This window comes from Perca flavescens, chromosome 14 (assembly GCF_004354835.1).
Source record: "Perca flavescens isolate YP-PL-M2 chromosome 14, PFLA_1.0, whole genome shotgun sequence".
In the NCBI taxonomy this organism is placed as follows: Eukaryota; Metazoa; Chordata; class Actinopteri; order Perciformes; family Percidae; genus Perca; species Perca flavescens.
The window spans coordinates 20,587,329-20,612,509 of NC_041344.1; the positions used below are offsets into that span (position 1 = coordinate 20,587,329).

Sequence of the window (25,181 nt, forward strand, 5' to 3'; positions counted from 1 at the left end):
GATAACATTAAGGATCTGATCTATTCAAGTGAAGCCAATCCATGCAGTGTGACAGGGGTCTCCTCACCCACCATACCAGAACCCACATGATTCATTTTATTGTTTACACCTGTGCTTTTCCTTCTGTGACATGTCAAAAGGCCTCACTTGATACCTACAGGTGACTGATACAACAGAGAGTAACATTTTTCAGGGCAAAATAAACATTGCCGTCTTATATTCTATTTTGTGATGTTAAATTACTACCATCAAGTGGTGTAAGACAGCAATACAGATATCATAATGTCAATGCTTTACACCACTTTTGAATATAATCTTATTCTTTTGTACAGAACTAATTATATTTTAAATTAAATCCAAATATTTTACACGGATAGTGAGGTCACAAGCACGCCACATCATAAAAACTACATTTCCCAGCAGGCTTTGGAATTGTTTTCGGAAAGGTAGGAATACTATGGATCCAGTGGTGTGTTTAGAGGATGAAATAAGGAAAGCCCAAGTAAATAAAGAGACAGTGGTTGCAGTGTTTTTTGATGTGGAGAAAGCTTATGATATGTTATGGACTGAGGGGCTGCTAATAAAGTTACATCAGATTGGGGTGGGGGGGGAATATGTTCAATTGGATAATGTTTTTTTTTGGATAAAAGGACCATACGAGTGAAGATAGGTTCTGAGGTATCCAGCATGTTTGTTGTTAAAAATGGGACACCTCAGGGGAGTGTAGTGAGTCCGACGTTTTTCTCTATTATGATAAATGATGTGTATGTGAATATTCCGATGGAAATAGGTAGATCACTGTTTGCTGATGACGGAGCTATGTGGAAAAGAGGGAGAAATATTGACTATTTGATTAAGAAAATGCAGGATGCAGTTACGCGAGTGGCAGACTGGGAAACACAATGGGGTTTTAAATTTTCAGTGGAAAAAACTAAAACTATGTTCTTTACAAGGAAGAAACTCCATGATTGTAATCTGACACTATATGGAAATAAATTGGAGAGAGTTGATACTTTTCGTTTTTTAGGTGTGTATTTTGATATGAGACTGACGTGGAAAGAACATGTTAGACAGGTGGTTAGTAAATGTAAAAAGGTGATCAATGTTATGAGATGTCTTGCAGGTTTGGAGTGGGGGGCGGATTTTACATCACTGAAGTATATCTATCAAGTCTTAATACGATCTAGGTTGGATTATGGCAGTATTGTATATGGATCTGCAGCTAAATCTGTACTCTCCGACCTGGATGTTATTCAGGCCCGTGCTCTGAGGATTTGTTTGGGGTCGATGAAAACTGCTCCAGTTTGTGCTTTGCAAGTTGAGGCAGGTGAAATGCCGTTGTGGCTCCGTAGGAAACAGCTTATGGCCAATTATTGGATAAATTTAAAAGGCCATGATGACTGGCATCCTACAAAGAGGGTATTGGAGAATTGCTGGGAGAGGGGTAAAGAGCGAAAGGCAAGTTTTGGATGGATAGGTGAGGAAATAGCAGAGCAGATGAAAGTCCAGGAAATTGAATTTTGCTCAACTGTTCTGTGGCCTGTGATGCCAGCCTGGATGCTGAATATTGCTTGTGTAGACCTGGAGTTGCTGAATATTAAGCGCAAGAATAAGATAGTTGACATAGTTCAAGAATATTACGATTATAGAGATAGAAATTATGGTGGTTATGTAGGCTACAGGTTTTTACTGATGGATCGAAAGATTTACTGACAGGGGCAACGGGGGCTGCAGTGGTGATTCCCAGTTATCAGACTGGAGTCAGTAGGAGAACCTCAGACTATTTAAGTGTGTATGCTGTTGAATTGTTAGGTCTTTTGTTAGCTGTACAATGGGTGGAAGAGGTGATGATGCGCAATGTACTCATTTGTAGTGACTCAGTGTCAGCGCTGTCGAGTCTCAAATCAGGATCAGCCAGGAATCACCAAGAAACTGTCTATAAAATTTTGTTTACAAATTCAAGGTTTGTTGATCAGGGTGTGAATGTGGTGTTCATGTGGGTTCCTGCTCATGCAGGTATACTAGGTAATGAGCGAGTGGATAAATTGGCAAAGGAGGCGGTTAAGAAGGGTGCTGTGGAACTGAATACTAAACTATCAAAGTCAGAGGGGAAAAGCATTGTGTGGGAAGAAATTTCCAGACAGTGGCAACAGTATTGGGATGGTGGAAATAAGGGGAGGAAATTGCATATGATTCAGGCTAAGGTAGGCCAAGGAGGGATGAGTTACAGTGGGTTTAACCGACAAGAACAAGTAATTGTCAGTAGACTGAGAATAGGTCACAGTAGATTAATTGGTAAACTTTTTATATTGGGGAAACATCCGACTGGCCAGTGCAATGTATGTGAGGTAATGGAGACAGTGGAGCATGTATTGATGTCATGCAGGAAATATGTCTGAGAAAGAGGGGTTATGTTTGCTGGACTACGGAAATTAGGTTTAGGTGAACTCAGGATTACAGATGTCCTTGAAAGTGGTGTTATTATGAATGGAAGGAAATATCTAATTGCGTTTTTGAAAGGTACTGGTGTTTTTAGGAAATTGTAGTGTATTGGTCTTAATAAATAGATATTGAGAAATTGTCAATAGGAGGCAGTAATGCAACGACTTGGATGCCAACTGCCGTTACACTCTAAAGAAGAAGAAGAAGAAGAAGAAGAAGAACAGTCACGTGACGGTCAACTATGGCTTCCCTCTCGTAGTGATGGAGGCGCATCGTTGACAACAAAACAAAACTGTAACTTTATTCATTTATTTGTCCACTAACACAAGTTGGATTTACGATGCAGAAAATCAAGTCTCTTATGGCCCGGCAGGTGAGCAAAGCAGGTCTAACAGAAACCGAGCTGCTAGCCGTTTGTTTCTACAGCTGCAGGTAGCTAGCAGGGCAGCTAGCTAGCTAAGCTAACTGGCTAATTTGACAGCTCATTCGTTTGGCTCATTAAAGGGCACATTCAGCCCGAGTAACAGCAGCTTATTTAACGACTGCATCACAAGTACGAACTATTTACCCCACGTGAAGAAAACACGTGTAGTGTGGCAGTGATACACGCGGCCCGATGTGAGAGTTTACCATTAGACCATTACAACAACAGGGCACAACAGTGGGAGCAAGGGCGGTTAGGGAAGTTCTCAGCTTGCACTGCAGTAATGTCAGTTATTGGTTCACAACAGAGCATATCGCTTTCAGAAATCTGCCCGTCGGTTCCACTTTTTGCTGCAACATATTGCTTGCAGTAGTGTGCTGATGAATAGCAAGCTGTGTGACAACGGGAGCACTAGCTAATTTACACATGTAAAAGCCGTTAAGCTTAATTGACATTTTGGGGCTTTTGAAATCTAACAGTGGCTCTTATTTTGACAGGGCCTGAAAAGTCCACAGGAAAGCATGGCAGACCTCAGTCCTGTGGAGAACCTGAGAATCCCGAGCAAGGTAAACTTCATGACAAGGCTGAAGCTGTAGCTCTGTTTTGTTGTTGTGATTGATGCATTTGGGCGGCATGTTACAGCTAATGAAGTGTTCCAGTAGTTCATAGTAAATAGCTACTTGTCCTATGTTTAACTGTTTTCATTGTGTTGTAAGATCTGAGTAGATGAATGCTTTCTGTAAAACTTTGGTTACCAACTGAAAGAAATGCTGTTCTTTAATTCTTTCAATACACAGTGGAAGATAGCCGAATCTGCACATTTGTACATGTGCTTTTGAACTGTCTTCTTATGTACTGTACTTTTGTATATAAAGTAACTATTTGGGGCAACTTGACTATGCATATTATTCGTAGAAACCAAGTCCAATCTAACTCAGATGCCGTTATCTCGATGCTAGTGATAAAAAATTAAATGTGTCAGGATAGTTTAGGATTTAAACACCAGACTTATTGTATACTGTATGTGTCAGACAGAGCTTTGTCCACACTATAATTCACTGAAGTGCTTCCTGCAAATTACATCGGTTACATCACATCTACTGATTTTTTTTTTTAGGCAGTAATGTAAAGAGAGTGATGGCTCCCATTTATCACACTTCACGTCGATCTTAACACCAGGAGTGAGAAATATGGTCTGCTGTAATAGTATTTTAGCATTTTGGCATGGCCGCATTTGAAAATGCAATCAGTCATGCTTAGTCACAGTAAGCATTTGTCATTATTCACTACAAATTCAATTTGCGAGAGCAGACAGAGCGAAGCCACAGAGTGGCTCTATACAGTCACTTACTAGCTTACACCCCAATGCACTGCTAGTTGCTGGCTTTGCTTTGACTTTGCCTTGTGGTGATGACCTTCCATTAATGTGGCTGTGTACAATTTGGAAGGTGACCAACTCCATTTATTCACAGTGCAGGGTGATATCAGCTAGGTTGATTCAACCAGACGTTTAATTTCTCTCTTTCTAAAGACTTGGGCTTTCAAGGGTTGACATTGTTTAGCTTGTTGTTGTCGTAGTTTGGCCTTGATGTGAGCGGACCTTTCTTTGTGGTGTGCTTTGCTGATGTACCATTTGAGTTTCTGCCCAGGTAGAAACACAGTAAAAGATAAGACTACAAGGAAGTGTTTTTCTGTCAACTCATCTATGAGAGTTGCGAAAGATGAAGCTATGCAGTTTTGATTTTTTTTTTCAATCTTTTTTTTTTTCTTCTTCAAAAGTCCTGTTGTCATGAGAAAAGAAAAAAGGCAAAGCAGTGTGTGTTAAACACAGTCTGTTTCCTATGATTAGCTCATACACAACAATTTGTTGTCACAATATACAGCAAATGCAGGCTCATGGTGGATAAAAAAAGATTGACTGAGTAATAGTATTTAATGATCAAATACTTTTGAGGTCGTTGTTTCATAATAGTGTAGACAATATACAATTCTATTATTACAAACCTGTTATTGCAGAAAACCACCCAATGGCACGGATCAAGATCAGATAAGGTGAGCAGTCATTTATCCTCCAGGTGTAATTAGAGCTTGAATGAAAGCAGACGGGAGTGTTTCAGGAAAGATTAGTTTCTTTTCATTGGATGCATGTCCCCCCCCCTCTCCTGGGTTTGGGATTGGTATCAGGTGATGTGGCCGAACTGGATATGCAGACATCAAACACCCTGGTTTCAGACCTGAAATATTTACCTTTGTTCATGCTGGAATCCCATTATACCTGCTATGTATAGCTTATGTGATGTGAGGCAGCATAGTATAAGTAGACAGAAAAATTGGGAGAGATTTATGGACGTGAGGATTGTATGCATAACCCAGCCTACCTCTCGATCACAGATGAAGTCTCCTGTGTGTACTGCAAACACCTGTCTGTTGTGTGTTCAGCCAAAACACAGGGCTTATTATTTGATGATTATAATGCACTGCCTTTATGTACTGTGCTGCAGGGCTTTTCAGGGAAATTAAATAGGACACACACACACAGGCTTTGTATACACTGAATCCTACGGTCGTCTTTGATTAAATGTGAATAATCCTCTCAAAATGCCATGGCCACTGCCATTGTGGGCAACACTGCATTACTTAACACACTGCTTTGTGTAGGAGATTGAAACCAAGGTGCTTGACTACGTGCGTGTATTATTCATTATACTTATTCTGATACTTACTGCTTGGTACCAGTCGTGTCTTTCCAACAATTTTAGCCATGATTCACATCATTAATCATCCTGCAGGTGCTGACAGAAACATCTGGCTCACTGTGTTGGGGGAAGTACTGATGCAGGGGATGATAGAGAATTGATTCTGTCAAGTCATTATTTGGCCATGACTTGAAGGGTTGATGGCGTTTGAGTGATATGCAGGGGAAAAAAACTCGTTAGCCGGTAGATTTGTGTGTGGAAAGACAAATAGAATACATAGCGCCTTTATCCAAAGCTCCTGTTTGACATACATACTGACTGACATGCTGATGTATCAAACGATGAATAATTTCCTCTTTATTTGTGACATCACCAGAGACACCTCACTTTGGAATACTGTAGTCATTAACAGGAAGTGGTGACATATTTTCTGCAACTTTTTTTTATCAGTTTCACAAGATTAGATAGATCGATAGATATAGCCACCAGTTTGTTTTCCTGTTTGGGTGATTACGGAAGTTAATAAACTTGAAATGACTGGTGCAAATGGGTAATATGGTTTCTACCATGTAGTGTTACTCTACGTAGCTGCTGAGGTGGAACATTTGATTGGGCTCCTTTCACAACGTCAAGTTGGATATATATATATATATATATATATATATATATAAAATGTGTGTGTGTGTATATATATATATATATATATATATATATATATATATATATATATAATGTGTGTGTGTATATATATATATATATATATATATGTATGTATATATATGTATATATATATATATATATATATATATATATATATATATATGTATGTATGTGTGTATATATATATATATATATATATATATATATATATATATATATATATATATATATATATATATATATATATATATATATATATATATATATATATATATATATATATATATTATGTATATGTGTGTGTGTGTATATATGTATGTATATATGTATATATGTGTGTATGTGTATATATATATATATATATATATATGTATGTGTGTATATATATATATATATATATATATATATATATATATATATATATATATATATATATATATATATATATATATATATATATATATATATATATATGTGTGTGTGTGTGTATGTGTATATATATATATGTGTGTGTATATGTGTGTGCTAGTCTCGCTTTGCCAGACCCTCCTCCAAAGCACACCAAAGGAGGGTCTGGCTACTCCACATAGCATTCTGGGATGGGAGGAAAACGTGCTCTGGTTTATTGGCATTTCTTTAAACCAATCACAATCATCTTTTGCGGTGCTAAGCACCGGAGAAAAGCCGCGCTGCCGCTGCAAAATAGGCTCGGAAGGAACTTGTTTTGGTGGAACGTATATGTACAGTATATGAACGTAAAAGTTGTTTTAGTCGTGCAACAGAAAACTCAGATTGAACAGATAGTCTAGCTAGCTGTCTTGATTTACCCTGCAGAGATCTTTATTTTTATTTTATTTAACCAGTTAAGCCGTTGAGAACAGGTTCTTTTGCAAAGGCGACCTGGCCAAGAAAAGCATAAGCGTACAAGACAACATACAGTTTCACATTCAGTATAGTACAAGAAAACCGAGTGCAATAGGCTACAAAGGTACAGATTAAGTAATAACATAATATACATGAATAGACAATCTATAACATTGCTGAGATGCAGTAAAGAGTCAGAATACAGTTAGTGCAAATTAAATTGTGGTTATAACGCAGTATATATAAATAGATAGTCTATATGAATGCTGAGAAGTAGTGAAGTCAATATACAGATAGTGTAAAATGTAATCTAGTTAGTGATGTGGGTCAGTAATAACACAGAATATGAACAGTCAGTTTGACTAAATGCAGAATATAGTAAAGAGTCAATATACCGTTAGTACCTCATAGTCAACCATAGCCCTCATAAATCCACCAGAGTTTAAAATGCCAACACAAAGGAAGCCCAAAGCAACGGATATCCGACCTAAATGAGTGAAATCTGGCAGATTTTCCGGCAGCAGTGGATCAATCCCAGAAGTGGAACGTCAAGGATATGGACTATATACTGTATGTGCAGACAGAGGTCAGACTATTGGCTCTAGCAGCATTCTACCCTGAGGGGAAACCATTATCTCAAACAAAATCTGATCCCCCTTTTTGACCTGCTGCTGGGTACCTGATGCCCTCTACACATTTACAATGAGCCAAGGACCTAAATTTAATAACAGTTTGACCATAATCAAGATTTAAATGTGATATAATCTCAAAGGTTATGTTAAAAATGAGGTCTACAGCATTCCATAGATACAAAGTGTGTCATTTCATGTGTAAAGCAAAGGCTAATTTGCACAAAAACCTTTAAATAAATCACAACCTTGGCAGATGTTTTTATTTTTATTTTCTTTCTTTCTATTTAAATGACTCCAAATGGCTTTCACTTATATATGTAGAAAATCAGATGTCAGGATTTTCTTTAGCAAATACATTAATGACGATATTGTGATGATATTGTAGGGTTGCTCTAACAAAATATCTTCACAATTAGATTTTAGATAATCATCGGTACTATAGATAAAAAGGCAAATAATAGAACAGCTAGAAGAGTCTAAAACTGGTAAAACTGGTAAATTCAGAAAATTACATCACTTTACTGTAAAGTAGGCTTTAAAACCAAGAAAATACACTTAAGCCATATTACGATATCCAAAATCTAGGAAGATATCTAGTCTCATATCACAATATTGATGTAATATTGATACAGTATATTGCCCAGCCCTACTTTGACTTTGATGTTTTTGTTCAGTTTGTTAATCTCTCATGGTTCCTGAAATTGTATAAGCTGCTCTGCTCTTTTGGTTTTGGACTTTTGGTCCGTCACCTTGGGTGCTTTGGAATGGTGACATTCCTTCTCTAATTTCTGACATTTTATTATCTAAAGAAATAGTCGATTAATGTAAAAAAGTCATAGGCAGACTGATCCATGATGAAAATAATGGTTTGTTGCAGCCCTAATGTGCGTGTGATACAGGTTTAGTGAAGCTCTGAAACAAGCTGGTGCATACTATCTGCGTGATGCTGAAAAATGTTTTATTTAACTTTGTTGAGGGATCTGTATCTTTTTCCTGGAGGCTTCGGTTTCCCTGAGGCAAACAGGAGTTCTCTAGATAACCCTGCTCGTAGCGCTCGAGGTACATGCAGTTAGCATTTCCCACCAGCAGGGGTCACCCTCAGTCCAGTTATTACGTTTTATTTGATAAGAATTCTCTGTTCACACAAACAGCTTTCAGTTACACAGGCTGAGCGCATCACCTGCTCAGTATTGTTTAGGATGAATGTGATTGGCTGAGTGCCTTCAGTATGTTTTTCTGACAATAGGGGGGCGGGGGGCTTGAGCTAAGAAGAGGGCATGTTTGATAACCTTTCATTAGTTCACACAGGCTATTTTTAGGGGCAACACAGCTCACTTTGACACTTCATGTGTTATGGCCTTAAAGTGACCCAATCGGGTTTGTTTGTGAGATAAGCTGTTGTCTAATTATCTCCAAGGGCCTGCCTATGCACTCATATATAACAAATCAGCTGCATGATATCACAGATACAGGGAACCCTTGCTTTTGGCTCAGTGCAACATGGCTGATAGACAGTGGAGAATGACTTTTAAGGTAAAATAATTGCATACTTCCGGGTAATAACCCAATAGTATTACTTGTTAACCCAGCAGCAGTGCTGTAGCCTGGATTTTGCTGTTAGCTGGAATTGTGTCCCAATGTCCCGGAAGACAACGGTGTTAAACCCTTGTGTACCAGATGAGAATATGCACAGTTTTGTACGCATACGGGAGAGAGGTAGGTATCCTCTCAAGGAGTTGTTCACTTGAAGATGTTTAGAGTTTTGGACGTCACTGCCAGTTTCGAACGTCACTGCAGGTGGGAGAGAGAGGGAAAAGAGAGACTGTGAGACAGGGGAGGTGAATAGCTGTAACCACACTGGAGTGGCTTCATATTGTCTTTTGTTTCGCTCATTCCTCTCTTTCTTTTCGCTTTAACTTTTGCTACCAATGAGTCATCCACCTCATTCCTCGCCCTCCCCTTTTCGCTTTCCTTCTCATTTGAGTTGATTTCCCACCCACCCTTTTGATGGCAGAGCGTGATGTGCTACTTCTACCCCTCCTTCCCAATCTCACACAACTCACCCACACATTTCCCCCGGGGCCTTTGCTCACTCCTTTACCTGATTCACACATGGCAGAGACACACACGCACGCACACACACACTCACACGCACACACACAGGCACACATTTAAATTCTTTATTACCATTTTGTCTGCCCAATTGCCTTGTATAACATTTATATATGGTATATAAAAGGGTTTGTGTAATTGAATTAGATTGGTCTATATTTATATTTGACTGTGAACATTTAAAATGACTCGCCGCAGCATTCTCATATAAATGTCACTCAGCAAGACACTCTCACCCATGAAAGCAGATTAAGTTACATTGCTGACACACTTCATCACCTTGCTGCACGCTTCTTGCTGATAGTAGCTGGGAAAATATTTGTGGTTAGGCAGGTGTGTAACAAGGTTTTCTTGATCAGTGTCTGCTATCTCATGAAGTCTATATGAAATGATGTGTGCAGATCTTTCATAAAGATTTCTATATTTTTATTTGATAGAGTAATAATGCATATAGGGGGCGTATAGATGGCATTTATCCTTTTAATCCCACATCCATCCTGGTTCAACTCCTTCCCAAGCCTGCGGTCTATTTTTAGTGCCATTGTGCTTTAATGTGCTGTTAGACTCTGATGGTCAGTTGGTTGGAGACTAATGTTCCCCCTGAGGATGAATCCTAATTACTTTGCTGATCCCCTGGCTTTTCCTCTAGCACCGCCATGAGTAAAATGTCTCAAAAACATGCTAAGGTGGTGAACATTGCAAACATTGTAACTTGCTTAACTTGCTTTCATCATGTTAGCATACTGACGTTCGCATTCACCTCAAAGCATTGCTGTGTCTTAAGTTACAGCCTCACAGAACGGCTAGCATGGCTGTAGACTCTGTAATGGGATTTGGACACTTCTAAAACATCATCATTTTGCATCATCACTGACAGGTGTACAGTCGCACATCGGTAATATTAGCATTTCTAAAAATGGGATGCCCTGCCATGGACACTACTTTGTCATTCCATTGGTGGCATATAAAAGGACAAGAAGAAGAGCATACATTTCACACTCAATTCAACAAATTTCAATTCGGATGCACAAATAAAATATTTGTAAATACAGTGCAGGGATTGACCGATATGGATTTTTTTGTTTTTGTGCCGATACCGTTTTTTTCTTCCCATTAGCCTTAGCCGATGACCGATACGGGCCGCTGATTTTCTTGAGCCGATACTGCTTTTGCTCCCTCAATTTACATCGTAAAAATGTAAAACCCTGCCACACTGGATTTGTTTTCGGAATCTGCTCTGCCATTTCTTTAAATATAATCAACAAAAACACAGATCAGTGTCACTTCTGCAATCATCTTACATTCATATCACCCAAATTATGTGTGCAATGTGCATCATATGGATAACTGTTAACTGTGCAAGGGTAAAAGGCTTTCATCGACATCTACAACACCGCCTTGATGATGCATTGCTTGCTGACATAATATAAGACCGATATAATCAGGTCGTCACAAAATGTCCTTTGTCAACACATTGAAATAATTTAAGAAAACAATAAACCTGAAAAGTAGCCATTGAAATAAAGCTCTTGATTTGTAATTTAAGACTGCAATGGTGCTAGTGGTCTCCAGCAACACAGAGCTGCCTGTTGACGTCGGTCTGTAAATAATGCCGGGAAAAAACTATCGGTGAACGCAGCAGCCGTGTATCGGCCCGATGCCAAAACACGCAGAAACGCAAATATCGGCCTGATATATCGGCTAATACAGTGCACCCGTATAGTAAATTAGGAGTGACTTGGGACACAGCCTTAGTCTGGTTCTACTTTTTCTTATTGTATAATGCCAAGACAGTCAGCACACAACTTTTTTTTAACGTGACGATATCTCGGCTCCTTGGGAAAGCGGATTTAAAACCCTTCATCTAAAAGACTCACTGCAGCAATAAGCCTCAATGGATGCACAGCATGTTAATCAATAAGCCTCTGATGTTTCACAGAGATGCTCTGGAGAGGGAATCCCTGTTGTATTCTTTTGGTCATTCCTTTCTTCTTTCCTCTCAAGGCTCCCTGACATCCCCCATGACAGCTGTGCAACGAAACAAGCTGCAATCTTCTCCCAAACTCTGCGATTAACGTTTTTCTTAATTCCCCCCACTGCACACCTCCTCTTTCCCTCTCCTTGCCTCTTGTTCTCTACCTCATTTTTATTCTGTCCTCTCTTCCGTTTGTCCTTCACCCTTACTGCTGGTGTCCTTGACCTCCTATGTACCCACTGTTCCTCTAATCATATCTCCATTATCCTCTTGTTCTTTCCCTCTTATTTTTCCGCTGTATTGCCCTCTTTCTCTGTTTTGATGTATTTTTCTTGATGTTTATATCCGAGATTTAGTTTGTTGTTTTCATTACTTAGTAAATTATGTAATTCTCTGTTTTGGACCCATTTCTGTTTGTGTCCCAGGGTGTCTGTAACTTTATAAAGTTACTTCAAGGACATCTATTTAACACTCTTTTTTTTTTTTTTTTTTCACTGTCTTTCTCTCTCAATCTATCTTGCCCTCTTCTAGGAGGAGTTGCGGGAGCTAAGGGAGCAGCCCATCGACCCCCAGGCTGAGCAGGAGATCATCGACAGCATCGAGGAGGTCTACTTCTCTAACGACTCCTTCGACATGGTGCAGCACGAACTGGAGGTCAGATACTCTCTGTTTGAATGAGCACCACTCACTTGTAAAATGATGACAAGACCCCCCCCCCCCAAGTTCCCACGCTCCCTCCATAAAATAATAATTCCATCAAAACCAACACATTTCAGTAATTCTGATAAAAGCAATATTGCATTTCTGATGTGAATACATATTGTTCCCTGCGCTTTGAACCTCATCTGACTGGCAGAAGTGAAGCTCTTTTTCACCTTAGCTGCTGTTTCCTACACGTCTGCTCTGCCGCGTGCCTACCATTGACGTCCAGATTGATGGATTGCATCCGCTCAACAGAGGAAGGGTGTGAAATCTCATTAGATTTATCTTGGTATTGCTACACCATCTGAAATGAGACTCTCAGTCAAGGGGAAAGTAATTACCTATCATCCTTTGGGCCATGGATTTGTAATATCTTCTTTCCTAAGCAAAACTTGTTTGCTGTTTACTAAATAACACCCCTCCACCTACTTGACTAATCTTACTTATGATCTGGCAAAGTGTATTTATTGAGCAAATTCTTTTTGTTGTTTTTTTGAATCGAGGACGATCTACAGATATCCTCAGTGAAACCAGCTTAAGCTTTTTTTAAATGCAGAGCGAGATATCTTTGAAAAAAGAAGATGCTCAGGAGTAAAGATTAGCTCTCTCAAGATAAGAGAAATCCCTGCTATGGCCTTAGAGCCCCAGAACTCGGATACTTCTGTAGTTCTACTTTGAATATTTTCTGACAGACTCCTAGCAGGGACTTTCACTATGCTGAACTGTAGAATCATTATGAAGTAAGAAGGTTTTACTGATGCGGTGTGTCTGCAAAAAAACTCTGGGGGTTTCACCTGTGTACTGTAGGCGGATGTATTGTAAAACGAACAATAAGGTAGTATGTTTGTATATGTGTGATTTTAGAAACTACCATCTGAGCTGAACCTGCAGGAGCTGGAGGAGTACAGAGACAAGCTGAAAAGACAACAGGCAGCAGTAAGTATCTCCCTTGCACACACACACACGCACGCACGCACGCACGCACGCACGCACGCACGCACGCACGCACGCACGCACGCACGCACGCACAAACAAAAACAAAAATCCAAACTTATCGTCCACATACAGTACATAATTTTCCTGAGCTTTCAACTGTATAGCACAGCTTTCATTTCCATGGAGTGTGCTCAGTTGTCATGGAATGGATCTGTTGACATGTGAGCTGTAATAATTTTCTTTTAACTTTTAGGGATTCTTATTTGTTTTGGCATGAACGTTTATTCATTAATGTACTTGAGGGCCAAAACTCTACCTGCTAATCAAGGGCCTTTTCACACCTATAAGACCGAACCAAGATTCACATTTTTGTTACATTGTATACATTTGATCTGGTTAGTTTTGGTTTCACATTGTAATTATGCAAGCAAGAACTATACATGACTAGGTCCTGTGCTCATCACCTACTGTACATGAGCTGCATCTCCCTATACTTGCAATTGATTGGTTTGTGTATGGACTCTCCCATCCTTCCCATCTCCCAAGATTGAAAAGTGTCAGACTTTTTTTTTTTTTTTTTTTCTTTTCATACATATCTTCATTGGGTTATCAAGACATAATACATGTTCAACCAGTAAGGATACATTTCAGCCATTTCCCCCCTTTTACAACACCAATAACCCCCGAACAAAAACAGGAGGGGTGAACAGTAACTAAACCAAAAAAAAATGTACATGTTTTTCCTGGAGTTCAGCCAGCGTATTGTCGCACCAAAGACAATTACTGTCTCTTACCTCTTTCATAATCCTGACTGGAAAAAAAAATACAAATAAAAAGTGACATCAGTTTATCCTAATTACAACCATCTATCTTAATCATCTAGGGAGGGAATGGAAAGTGTCAGACTTTTTTTGAGTGTTTTTCCCCCTTTTCGTCTTCTCTTCTTCCAATGCGCTGCTGCGGCTAATTTTATCTTTTTTGCTTTGTTTTTCGGGTTCTAACGATAACCTGCCAGATCTTCCTGTAATTGGTCAGAACCTTCAAACAAAATGCTTGCCTTGCTCAAGAGCACCTCGGCAGTGCCCAGGAGGTGAACTGACACCTCTCCAGCTACCAGTCCACACTCTGTACTTGGTCCGCGCGGGATTGCGCTAGTACCACAAACTGAGCTTCTGCAGCCTTGTGCTTGAGTTATTATTAGAAATAGTTTGCAGTATTTCTCAAGGCTGTGCACAAAATGTGCACCAGTGGCAAGCTCATATCGCCTCAGATCCTTTTAGTAACTAAAAGTTACTTAAAAAAAAAAAAAAAGTATTACCATTTTAATGGGAGCAATGTGGTCACAAAGCTAGATGAAAACTTGAGGTTTTAAAGTTCATTCCTGACCTTGGAAACAGTCGATAACATTCTCACTTCACCATTTAGTAGCTTTTCAGCAAAAAGACAGTAATGTAAACTGATTAAAACCTTAAACACTTACACTGCAGACATGAAACACTAATATATCTGAAATGCGATTACCTGAAATCCTGTTTTCATTTAGATAAAAGTTTAGAGTTTCTGTGTTTGCCCCATTATCTCATAGCAATTTATCTCCGGCTACAATTTGCGTGACGCCTCAAATATTGCGTCTGCCTTCCTGACAACTTCTTGTGTGCCACCCCAGTCAACAGCGTGTGTGTGTGTGAGACTTGACAGGAACATTAACAGCCCTAAACACCATGATTTGTTTTTGTTGATAGATGGCCGTTTAAGCCAAAAAGTAGTATTGCGGACTCTTATGACGTCAGCGACTGCGTTTTCCTCCTGTGGCCACAGCAGGACCATTTACATAGTAGCCATCATTCCAAGGTTAGTCAGGTATTCACAGTTTCAGACTGGAGAGCTGGCCTGTCAACAAATTCTATTTATAGAAACACGTGGTGGAGAAAGCAGCTCTTTTCCCCTCTGCACCCTCAATGCTCACAGACCATTGCAGTTTTCGCCGCTTATTCTCCTTCCTGACTAGCTTCTTTACTTTCCCCACACACTTTTTGTCTCCTTTGCTCCCTCAGCTCTACTTTTGTTTTTGTTGTACTTTGCCACATCTATTCCCTCCACGCCTCCTCTTATCCCTCTTTTTCATACATGCCACACCCCCCCCCGCCCCCACTTCCCCTCTTTTGCCGCTTTTGGCAGTTGCCCACAGAGCTGTTTGCCTAGTTGAGACGATGCTCTAGACTTTGTGGCCTGTAGCGTGGTGAGACCTACAAGTTAGTAAAGCCCTAGGTATGTGTGAGAGCACACAAAAGTACTCTCACACATACCCTCTGTCTGTCTCTCTCTCTGGCAAGCACCTCATTGGAATAGCCATGGTAATTGGTCCAATGTGCTGTCGGGCAGAAAATCCGCAGCCATGTTTCTCAGCAAGCTCGTCAATACAAACCTGCAATCGTGAGCCTAAATAAGCATCCCTCTACCTGGTTGTCTACCTCAATGCCCTGCAGATTTTGTAAAATATCTTCAGTGTATACCTTCTTTTATTTGTTTTATATTTGTTTTTTCAAGCTACATTTGTCTTTCTTTCTGACATCATCTTGCAGTTGTACATGTTAAATTGAACAGATCTATTACCTTGAGAAAGAGACTATAGAACATTATGTACACTCACAAATAGTATAAACATGCAGCAGCTGTGTATATGTATATATGTACACATATACATACATACATTAGATGGAAGGCCCTAAAAATATGTATTTGTGTTTTTCCACTTCCTCTCTGGTCTCACTATCCCACCGATTATTCAGTTTTAGAATAATTACCAGAAGATGGAGATTACACCTGTTGCCATTTATGATTTATGGCAATAATTGCTTTTATTCTGCAGTTAATCATTTTAACATATACTGTAACTATCACTCCCATCCCTCCTGAACACAACAGATGGGAATTTGCTATCAGTAAACATGAAGCCTCCTGCCAAAATAAGTTTGTTAAAAATATTTGTGGATTTGTATCAGCAAAGCAACACTGTTGCCGTCACTGGGATCAGGTGTGATTGATTTGCTTCAATATGGGGAGTTCTAGGGCTTGAATTCCAGTAAAATAAATGTCATTTTATTGCATATAAGATATGGGAGAAAGTTTAAAATATGCCGGTAGAGCACGGCTTGAAGGGGCTGCTGAATTATCATTTTTCACTTTTAAAAAAAATCAGAATTCATTGGACAATGTCCTGCAAAAAACACATATTTTGAAATGCCTTTATTGTATTGTAAAGTCATTCATATGGATGATGGATGATGTGTACGTGTTGCGATTTCCTAAAGTAGTGCCGATCTACTGCTGCTACGGACGGAAAGAACATCTCAATAGGTGGACAATTTATGTGTATTTATATACTGGACACGTTCTGACTCCTCCACACGCACGCAGGCATGCCTACGCAGGCTTGTAGTTGTCAGTGTGTGAAATAGAGCATGGCCTTCTGAAGAAGTGATAATAGTGCTTTCAGATTCTCACTATGGGGCTGTTGTGTGGCGGCCTTTCATTCTGGTAGAGGACGATGCTATAAAGTGGCGTGACGTAGATGTGTGTGCTTGTGTTTGCACTGTGGGGCCGGGGAGGGGGGACTTGATTGCGTGAGATGAAAAGGGAGAAAGATACAGTACTGTACCATATGTACCACATGTCTTTTTTTCTCTGTTTGCCACTCTTTCTTCACTCATGCTGAGGAGGTGTGGATGAGCTGGTGTGTTGACACATACATATCCACCAGTCATCTGCTGGTATTGGAGAAGAAAGCAGCTGTCCCATTTCTCTGGCACAGTATCCAAGCTTAATTGACATATTTGACAAAACGCCCGGCAGGGGCTCGTCTCAGGGCCAGTTGCCTTCTAGAACATGAACATATCCTAATCATATTTTGAAAGTGCTTACTTCCTTACTTCCACTCATGAGCAGTATCACAACATTTTGCATTTCCATCCATCTTAAAGTGACTCTCTTTACAAAAATGTAGGCTGCAGAGATGTCGGAGGAAGCGATGCTAATAACTTGGATGATCACATTACATTTTTTTTTTTAAACTTGAAGGCTAGAGATGACCATCCCTCCTGCAGCAGCAATGAATTCTCTCTCACTGCTTATTTTGTCTTAAATTTGGCAATGCTTTTCCAACCTTTGCCTAAATCCTGCCTGGCTGACGCTTCAAAGTGGCTCTGTGTTAGCAGTGGAAACTCTCACTGCTGGGTTTACTCTGTCTGGGTCTTTAGCTCTCTTAATTAGGAAGACTGACCTTCACTACTACTTCTTAACTGCTTAAGACTTTTTCCAGCTACCAGCCCTAATTAGTGCTAGCTAATTTAGCCCTAATTGCCTCATACATCTCAGTACACTTCATAACATGCAAACATGTTCATATTTAGAAACATTTATTATACGCCTGACATATACGTATCTTTACTCTACAGCCTTCTTGCTAATGAGCAAGCTGTCCAAACATGTTCAGTCTCTGTTATCAGTGCTTGTATTCATTAGCTTTTTCATTCTAATACATGTGTGTGTACTGTATTGTAGTCTGTATAAGGCATCTGTCTTCTCCAACTTCCCTCATTTTTATTCCTCCCTCATGGCACATGTTAGTGTCCCTACTGGGGGAAATGACATTCATTGTCATACTGTGTGTCAGAGTTGATGATTGTTCATTGCCAGTTACTAGTTTTACTTTTTAATTTTCATTTACTATCTGCTAAACATGCACTGTGCTTGCTTTGCAACCCAGTCACTGCACAATTAGTCTCCATTTGTGTATGTGAGGGCGAGCTGAGAACTAATGACTTTGGCCTTGTGGCTCAGGTGGGTGGGGTTGGTAACTCACTGCTGGGTTTCCATTATGTGTTTAGACTCTTTCACTTGGGCTGGGCGATATAGAGACAAATATCACGATATTCTTGACCAAATACCTTGATGTCGATATTGCGATGGTATTGTATGGTTGACTATTGATGCTTTAAAGGAATATGCCACCGTTTGTTTAAATAAGGCTTATCACGGTCTACCCTGGCTGTAGATAGGTGGGCCAATGCATTTTTAGTCTCAGTGTAAGTAATTAGGTTGTTTTTTTGTCTTTTGTTGGCTCACTTTTACTCACAACATGCTAACCGGCAAAATAGAATTCCATTAACTACGCTAAGCTAACTAGTGGTGGCGCTGCCGGTGTTGCACCGGACTAAAACAATGCATGCAAAAAAAATGCGTTGGCCCACCTATCTACAGCTAGGGGAGACCATGATAAGCCCTATTTCAAGAAACGGTAGCGTATCCCTTTAAGTAAATGTTATTTACACAATGAGATTTTTGATACATAATCTCCAGAAATGATTTAATGACTTGGTGGGTAAAGGTAAATAATAGAACAGCTAGAAGACTCTGGTAAGTTCAGAAAATGACATAACTTTACTGTAACAACACTTACCATATTACGATATCCAAAATCTAAGATGATAACTAGTCTCATATCGCGATATCGATATAACAATATATTGCCCAGCCCTACTTTCACTACTTTTTAAAAAGTTTTGTGTTATAGTCAGTGGGTTGCTAATAGGTGGCGTTATGGCCTAATTTTGTGGCAGCTCTGTGAATGGTACCATTACCTTGTCTAATTTCTTGCACTTTTTTGAATAGTACTGAATATATTTACTGAATATATTTTCCTTTTTTTTAATGTTAAAAAACACTGTGTGGAATGAACGGTTTCAACCCTCCTAACCCCAAATCCCTCCGACGGGTTTGAAAAGGCATGTTTTGTTTAAAAGATCTCCAAAGAAAAAACTCTTACCCTCGAAAGAAGCTGACATTTTTTTTCGACCATCCATGAATGCTTCTCGGAACGCGCCGACATTATGTAAAAAGCTTCAAAGTTAAGCCAAAAAACTCAAACTTGCAGTCCATCTTCAAAAATTTGCAAAAAAAAACCCTCAAAACAACCAATTTGCATGATCAAGAAGCTACATACAAGATGCATACAATTGTACAGATTTTCAGCTTCAAGAAGGCAGACATGTTTAACTGTGACGCAAAGCCATGTGATGAAAATTCATCCAATCCCCAACTGAGACTGCAAGCCTCAGCACCAAACCACAGCATAGCCTAGGGGTAAACAATGGTGGAAGAAGTATTTAGATCCTTTTTAAATTCAGTGAAAGTACTAATACCACTGTTACAGTAAAGGTCCTACATTGAAAATGTTACATACTGTAAGTAAAAGTCTGTAAGTATAATCAGGAACATGCACTTAAAGTATTAAAAGTACTGAATGCAAAACTAGTAACTAAAGCTGTCAGATGAATGAGGTGGAGTAAAAAGTACAATATTTATTTTTGAAGTGGAGTAGAAGTAGAAAGTGGCAAAGACTCAAGTAAAGTACCTCAACATTTGTACTTAAGTACAGTACTTGAGTAAATGTACTTAGTTAAATTTTTGTTGCCTGTTTTAAAGGGGCACTTTACCAAATAACACATCTAAAAAAAAAATATATATCTAAAATGTAACAAAATATGATGTCGTAATGATGTAATCAGAGTTAATTCAGACTACAAATTTATAACCGAAACCCTGCGGTACAAAGTGGAGGCATCGAGATGTGGTGTAGATTATCTAATGACACTATTAAGGTAGAATATCGGACTACACAGCTTACAATTCTTTCACTTTTAGAAAAGTGTTGTAAGTGTTGAATGTGTGGCTTCAGTCGGAGTTAACCATAGCTTCCTCTCCAATCTGTAAGACCTTTTGGTATTGTCTTTCAGTGTGGCTGAGGCTACAGTTCATTCAGTTTCCAATGACCCTAAGTGTTCTTCAGCTTCTTACTTCTCCACTAAAAGCAGTGGGACACAACACTCATAGCAGGGGGTCGTACTGATCTTGTGACCGTGCTGAATACTGTGCTTGATGCCATAAGCAGGCAATGTGCTTTTTGGATAATCACAATTTCACCTTAGATGTGAGTCAAATTGGTAAAACTCACAAAGGAGAGGAGAGAACACCGGAAAACATAATAGGAACAGAGAGAACAGAACTTCTCTGAAAGAAGCAAGAGTAATGCTATTGAGAAAGCCATTGAACGAAATGACTGAGTAAGAATGGGAGATGCTCTTTTAAAAGGCTTTGGCTTAATTGCATTTTAGATACAGACATCAGTGATTGTTATTCTAGCTCCATCCTTGATAGCAAGATTGCACTGTCCAAACTGTGGGGTGACATTTGGAAAGAACATCAAAATGTATTTTTACTCCCTTTTTTTTTTTTTTTTTTAAATGTTCATTTTTCATCTCTTCTCTCTCTCTCTCTCTCTCTCTCTCTCTCTCTCTCTCTCTCTCTCTCTCTCTCTCTCTCTCTCTCTCTCTCTCTCTCTCTCTCTCTCTCTCTCTCTCTCTGTCTGCAGGTTTCTAAAAAGGTCGCCGATCTCATTCTGGAGAAACAGCCCGCTTATGTCAAGGTAAGCTTCCAATGTCAATTCACAAACACATTAAACAACTGTTTCTGTCTTTTCTTGTCCCAGCCACTTATCTACAAAAACAGTCATTCCAAAACATATCAATTATATTTGCCTTTTTTTTTATTTATATATATTTCTTTAGGAATGGCATATTTTCTGAACGTGTTATAATTTTGCTATCAGGGCGTCAGTGGATGTGTTCCTCTATTAGCAACAAGATAACGTAGAATATCTGTAACCATGGCAGTAGGGTATCTGACTTTATCCATTAATAAGGAAAGTGAGGCAATAACCTAATTTTTGTTCCCAACGTAGTCAGGTAATGAATTAAAATGAAGTCCATAAAATCCCTTCTTTGATCGCCTAGTGAAGTTGCAATGAACTGAAATGAGTGTGTGTGTGTGTGTGTGTGTGTGTGTGTGTGTGTGTGTGTGTGTGTGTGTGTGTGTGTGTGTGTGTGTGTGTGTGTGTGTGTGTGTGTGTGTGTGTGTGTGTGTGTGTGTGTGTGTGTGTGTGTGTGTGTGTGTGTGAGAGGATGTCTCTATACCAAGAAGATATTCAGTCTATTTTTGGTCAGATCCAGTTGAGACTAGAGATTACAGGAGACCACGTTTGCTATAGCGATGAGTCAGAATGATTCTTTTAACTGGTTTTATTGGCATACATTGATTATTTTGACATTAGTGAACCGATATGATCTCATTCATCTCATGCTGTTTAGAACAACAGCAACATTCTTGACACCTCAAAAACATGAGCTAAGGGTAGTTTGAACCCACTGCCACATAGAAAGGAAGATAAATTACTCTATTACCTTTTTTTTTTAAGGTTTAATGATTTTAGACATCAATGTTTGTTAGTAAAGAAACTCTATAGAGACGCTGGTGCAGCAGCAGAAGCCAGCATCATGTACATGTCTGTGTACATCGTGTGTGATTTGTGGTTGCAAAATAAAAGCGTTTTTGCAGGAGATCGTGTGTGTGTGTGTGTGTGTGTGTGTGTTGGATTTATTGGAGGAGTTGATATTTTGATTTATTTGATTTAGCAATCAAAGCATAGCATGCTCCCATCGGATATGTCACTATTGAAGTTTGGTAGAATCTGTCAAATTTGTGTTAGTCAGTGAAGCTTTGATCCCAGCAAGTCACAGCAAGTGACTGATCAATTTGGTATGTGGTGAAATTGCAGTAACATTATCAGCATTGTTATGTCTCCTGAAGGTCAGTCTATGAATAGCAAATTGATCATTATTTCTGTGACCCTCCCCATGACTCTACAGAGTCAAAATGACAGCAGGGCTTATTAGCAGACGTTGCCAAGGATTTCGGGGGCATTTCCATTGACCCATCTCAGCCCTTGTTCACTTGGTCTGCAATGCCCTGTGGAGTTCAGAGGGTCCTTCAGTTTCTACATCCACTGCATTAATGTCACAATGAGAAGGAAGACTGAGTTTCACTTCATCATTTCCTAGCATTCAGAAAGACCAAAAGTAGCATTGACCAACTTGGTGCTTGTCCCTCGATTTGCAGAATTGCCTGACAAATATACTTTACCCTGCATCTTTGAGGTTTCTCTTACTGTTCTATAAAACGGGGAGTGTGACGATTTAAAATAGCTGCCCTCTCATCTCTGTAGGGAAATATTGACCGGTTAGAATTGAGTGGTCAACTGCATGACCCCTAGATTGCTAGGAAAGAAAGATTGCTATCTGGAAGTCCAAGTTGTAATGAATTTGTACCAGGTAGCCCTGACTAGGTCACTCAACACCATTGGAAAGGGACTTTCAATTATTTTCCACTGGAAACACTTACTTGTTGCAGTTACTGCTGGTGCCTCTGTTTGTTTTCCCAGTTGCCTTCTTTAAAGGAGATTAGTAATGTAGTGGTCAAACCTGACAATTACATAGGGGTCTTAAGACTGTTTCATTGAACAGACAAAACATTGACAGGATACAGGGTTGTTCATATGTGTGGAGGTGTGCGGGTGTGGTCACACTGTGTGTGGGAATGTAGAGACATTAACATACTAGAAACTCCAGCTATGAATCCCTGCACTTGTGTGTCCTAAATGCAATTGAACTTTATTTTCTATTCACCTAATGCAAAAAAAAGCAAAGAGGGCAGGAACAGCAGCATCATTAGAATGTATAGGCAGGATAGGTAGCAGGAAGCCAGTGCATAGCCAATGTGCTGGAGGGTTGCAGAGAGGACCTCTTATGAATATATGAATAAAGAAGCATGGGAAAAAAATCTCCCTTGTGGCTAAACATCTTCTCCTCTTTCACCTTCACTTACCAGGCCAGTGGCTGTTTGTGGACATTGTAGGAGTTGGGTTGTATAGTTTCATTGTGCTTGAATAGACTCACCTTTACTGAATGTCTACAGTACATACAGATCTACAGTACTGTATACCTGCAGTTGAATGTTGTTAAATAGTTGAATTCAGCCTCTCTTTACTTAAATTAAATTGCACATATTGTTTTTTAAAGTCATCCCAGTCTTGCACACCAGCTCTTTAACCTCCTATCTACTAAAAGGGACTAAACAATTCTCAAAGTCCACCACTGTGCACAGTTACAGTTACACCGTTACACAAGCTGAGTTAGCTGACTGTCTCATAGGTTACTTTAGCTTACAGATGGGATAGAGGGCTCAGAGCAGGGGTATAACAACAAGTTGGAGGCCCAGTCTACATACTGAGCACTCCGCATGTTTAGCTCTGTTGATTTTATTTGAAGCTGAATGTCTAAATTTCAATTTATATTTGTTACATGAAATCGTGTTTATTTAAGCTGTTCTGGTCTTTTCCTGTGTGAATTTGTAAACCTAACTAAATCCACGAGTGTCTACATTACATCATGGTTTGAATGTTTGCACAACAGCTGTGCACAGTACAGTATTACCTGTGTGTTCATAAGGGATACAGGGACACAGGAAAGAAACGGCTCCTTCCTTGACCAGATTTGACCCTGAGTGCACATATTTTGTAACTACACAAACTATTATTGACTGTTTAACTGAATTAAACCAACTAGTACTATGCACTGATATACATGTCAATCATTGATTCATTTTACAACTCTTTACAACGACTTTCCATCACTTCATGATATTGGTGGACTATTTGGTGAATTTCATACTATTGCTAAGTCTAGACATAGTAGATTTTTACAGCTGTAGCGCTGTGGGTGCTGAAGACGTGGCTGCACTGCTCCCAGTACTATAAATGAATCAGACTGCTGGATTCACTCTCTTAGTTATTTCTTGGCTGGACCGGGTGAGTCAGCCGAGTCCCAGCCAGTTCCCGCTGCTTAGAATGCAAGGGCATTTTCTGAGGACACATTTTAATGTACGTTTGAGTGCACCAAGGCCACCAGGGTACCTTTTACGTATTAATAAACTGTTGTAACCAGTACTTAGGAACTTATTCAAGAAAGGACACTGTGTTCTAGATAGGTGATGGCTTTATGGAAAGTTGCTCTTAGAAGTGTGGGTAGTATTCGATTTGCAAAATCATCAATGTAAGTGCTATACCATTCCATACTTGCCTTTGCTTTCTTTACAACAGTTAGATTAAAATAGTGATAGCACTCTCATAAATGTACGCTTAATATGAAGCTACCGCCAGTGGCTGTTTTGCTTAGCTTAGCATGAAATAGGAAACAGTAAAACTGCTATCCTGGCTCTATCAGAAGGTTACAAGTGTACAAACTGTGAAAGCCAAATGTGAAAATCACAAGTTGTGGTTTTATGGGGTTACTTTGGTTTTTGTCAGAATAAAACGAGATATAACGTGTAAATTAGTCAACTTTAGAGGCGCTGGTAGGCAGAGTTTGTTACCTCTGGACAGAGCCAGGCTGGCTGTTTTGCTGTTTCCAGTCTTCATGCTAAACTAAGCTAAAAAGCTGCTGGCTGTATCTTCATATTTAGCATACAGATTAGAGAGTGGTATTGATCTTCTCATCTAACTCTTGGCAAGAAAGCAAATGAGTGTATTTCCCAAAAAGATTATGCCTTTTAACAAATATAAAGTTAATGAAAGCACAATAACCGCATCTGTAATTTAAAGAAAATAAAGCTGCATGCAGTTAATGCATATCTCTGCAAATAAAGTTTAAGCTTGCTTAAACATTTTCATGAAACCAATACTCAGAATTCGTATCGTGTCATGCTGACGTTGCCTGCCCTGAGCAGAACAGCACAAGAGTCACATGGTGCATGTCCCCTCAGAGAAAGCCCTGGTTATTGAATCAACC

General features: G+C 39.4%; 1 protein-coding gene across 1 annotated transcript in view; it reads left to right on the forward strand.

Moving 5' to 3' along the window:
• The first annotated feature begins 2,644 nt into the window (after window positions 1-2,644).
• Window positions 2,645-25,181, forward strand: part of vps50 (VPS50 subunit of EARP/GARPII complex) — a 111,428-nt gene continuing 88,891 nt past the window's right edge. Inside the window, 5 exon segments of the mRNA XM_028597519.1 lie at window positions 2,645-2,815; window positions 3,364-3,432; window positions 12,337-12,459; window positions 13,372-13,443; window positions 20,873-20,926. Coding sequence (XP_028453320.1) covers window positions 2,783-2,815; window positions 3,364-3,432; window positions 12,337-12,459; window positions 13,372-13,443; window positions 20,873-20,926 — 351 coding nt within the window. The 5' untranslated portion in view covers window positions 2,645-2,782.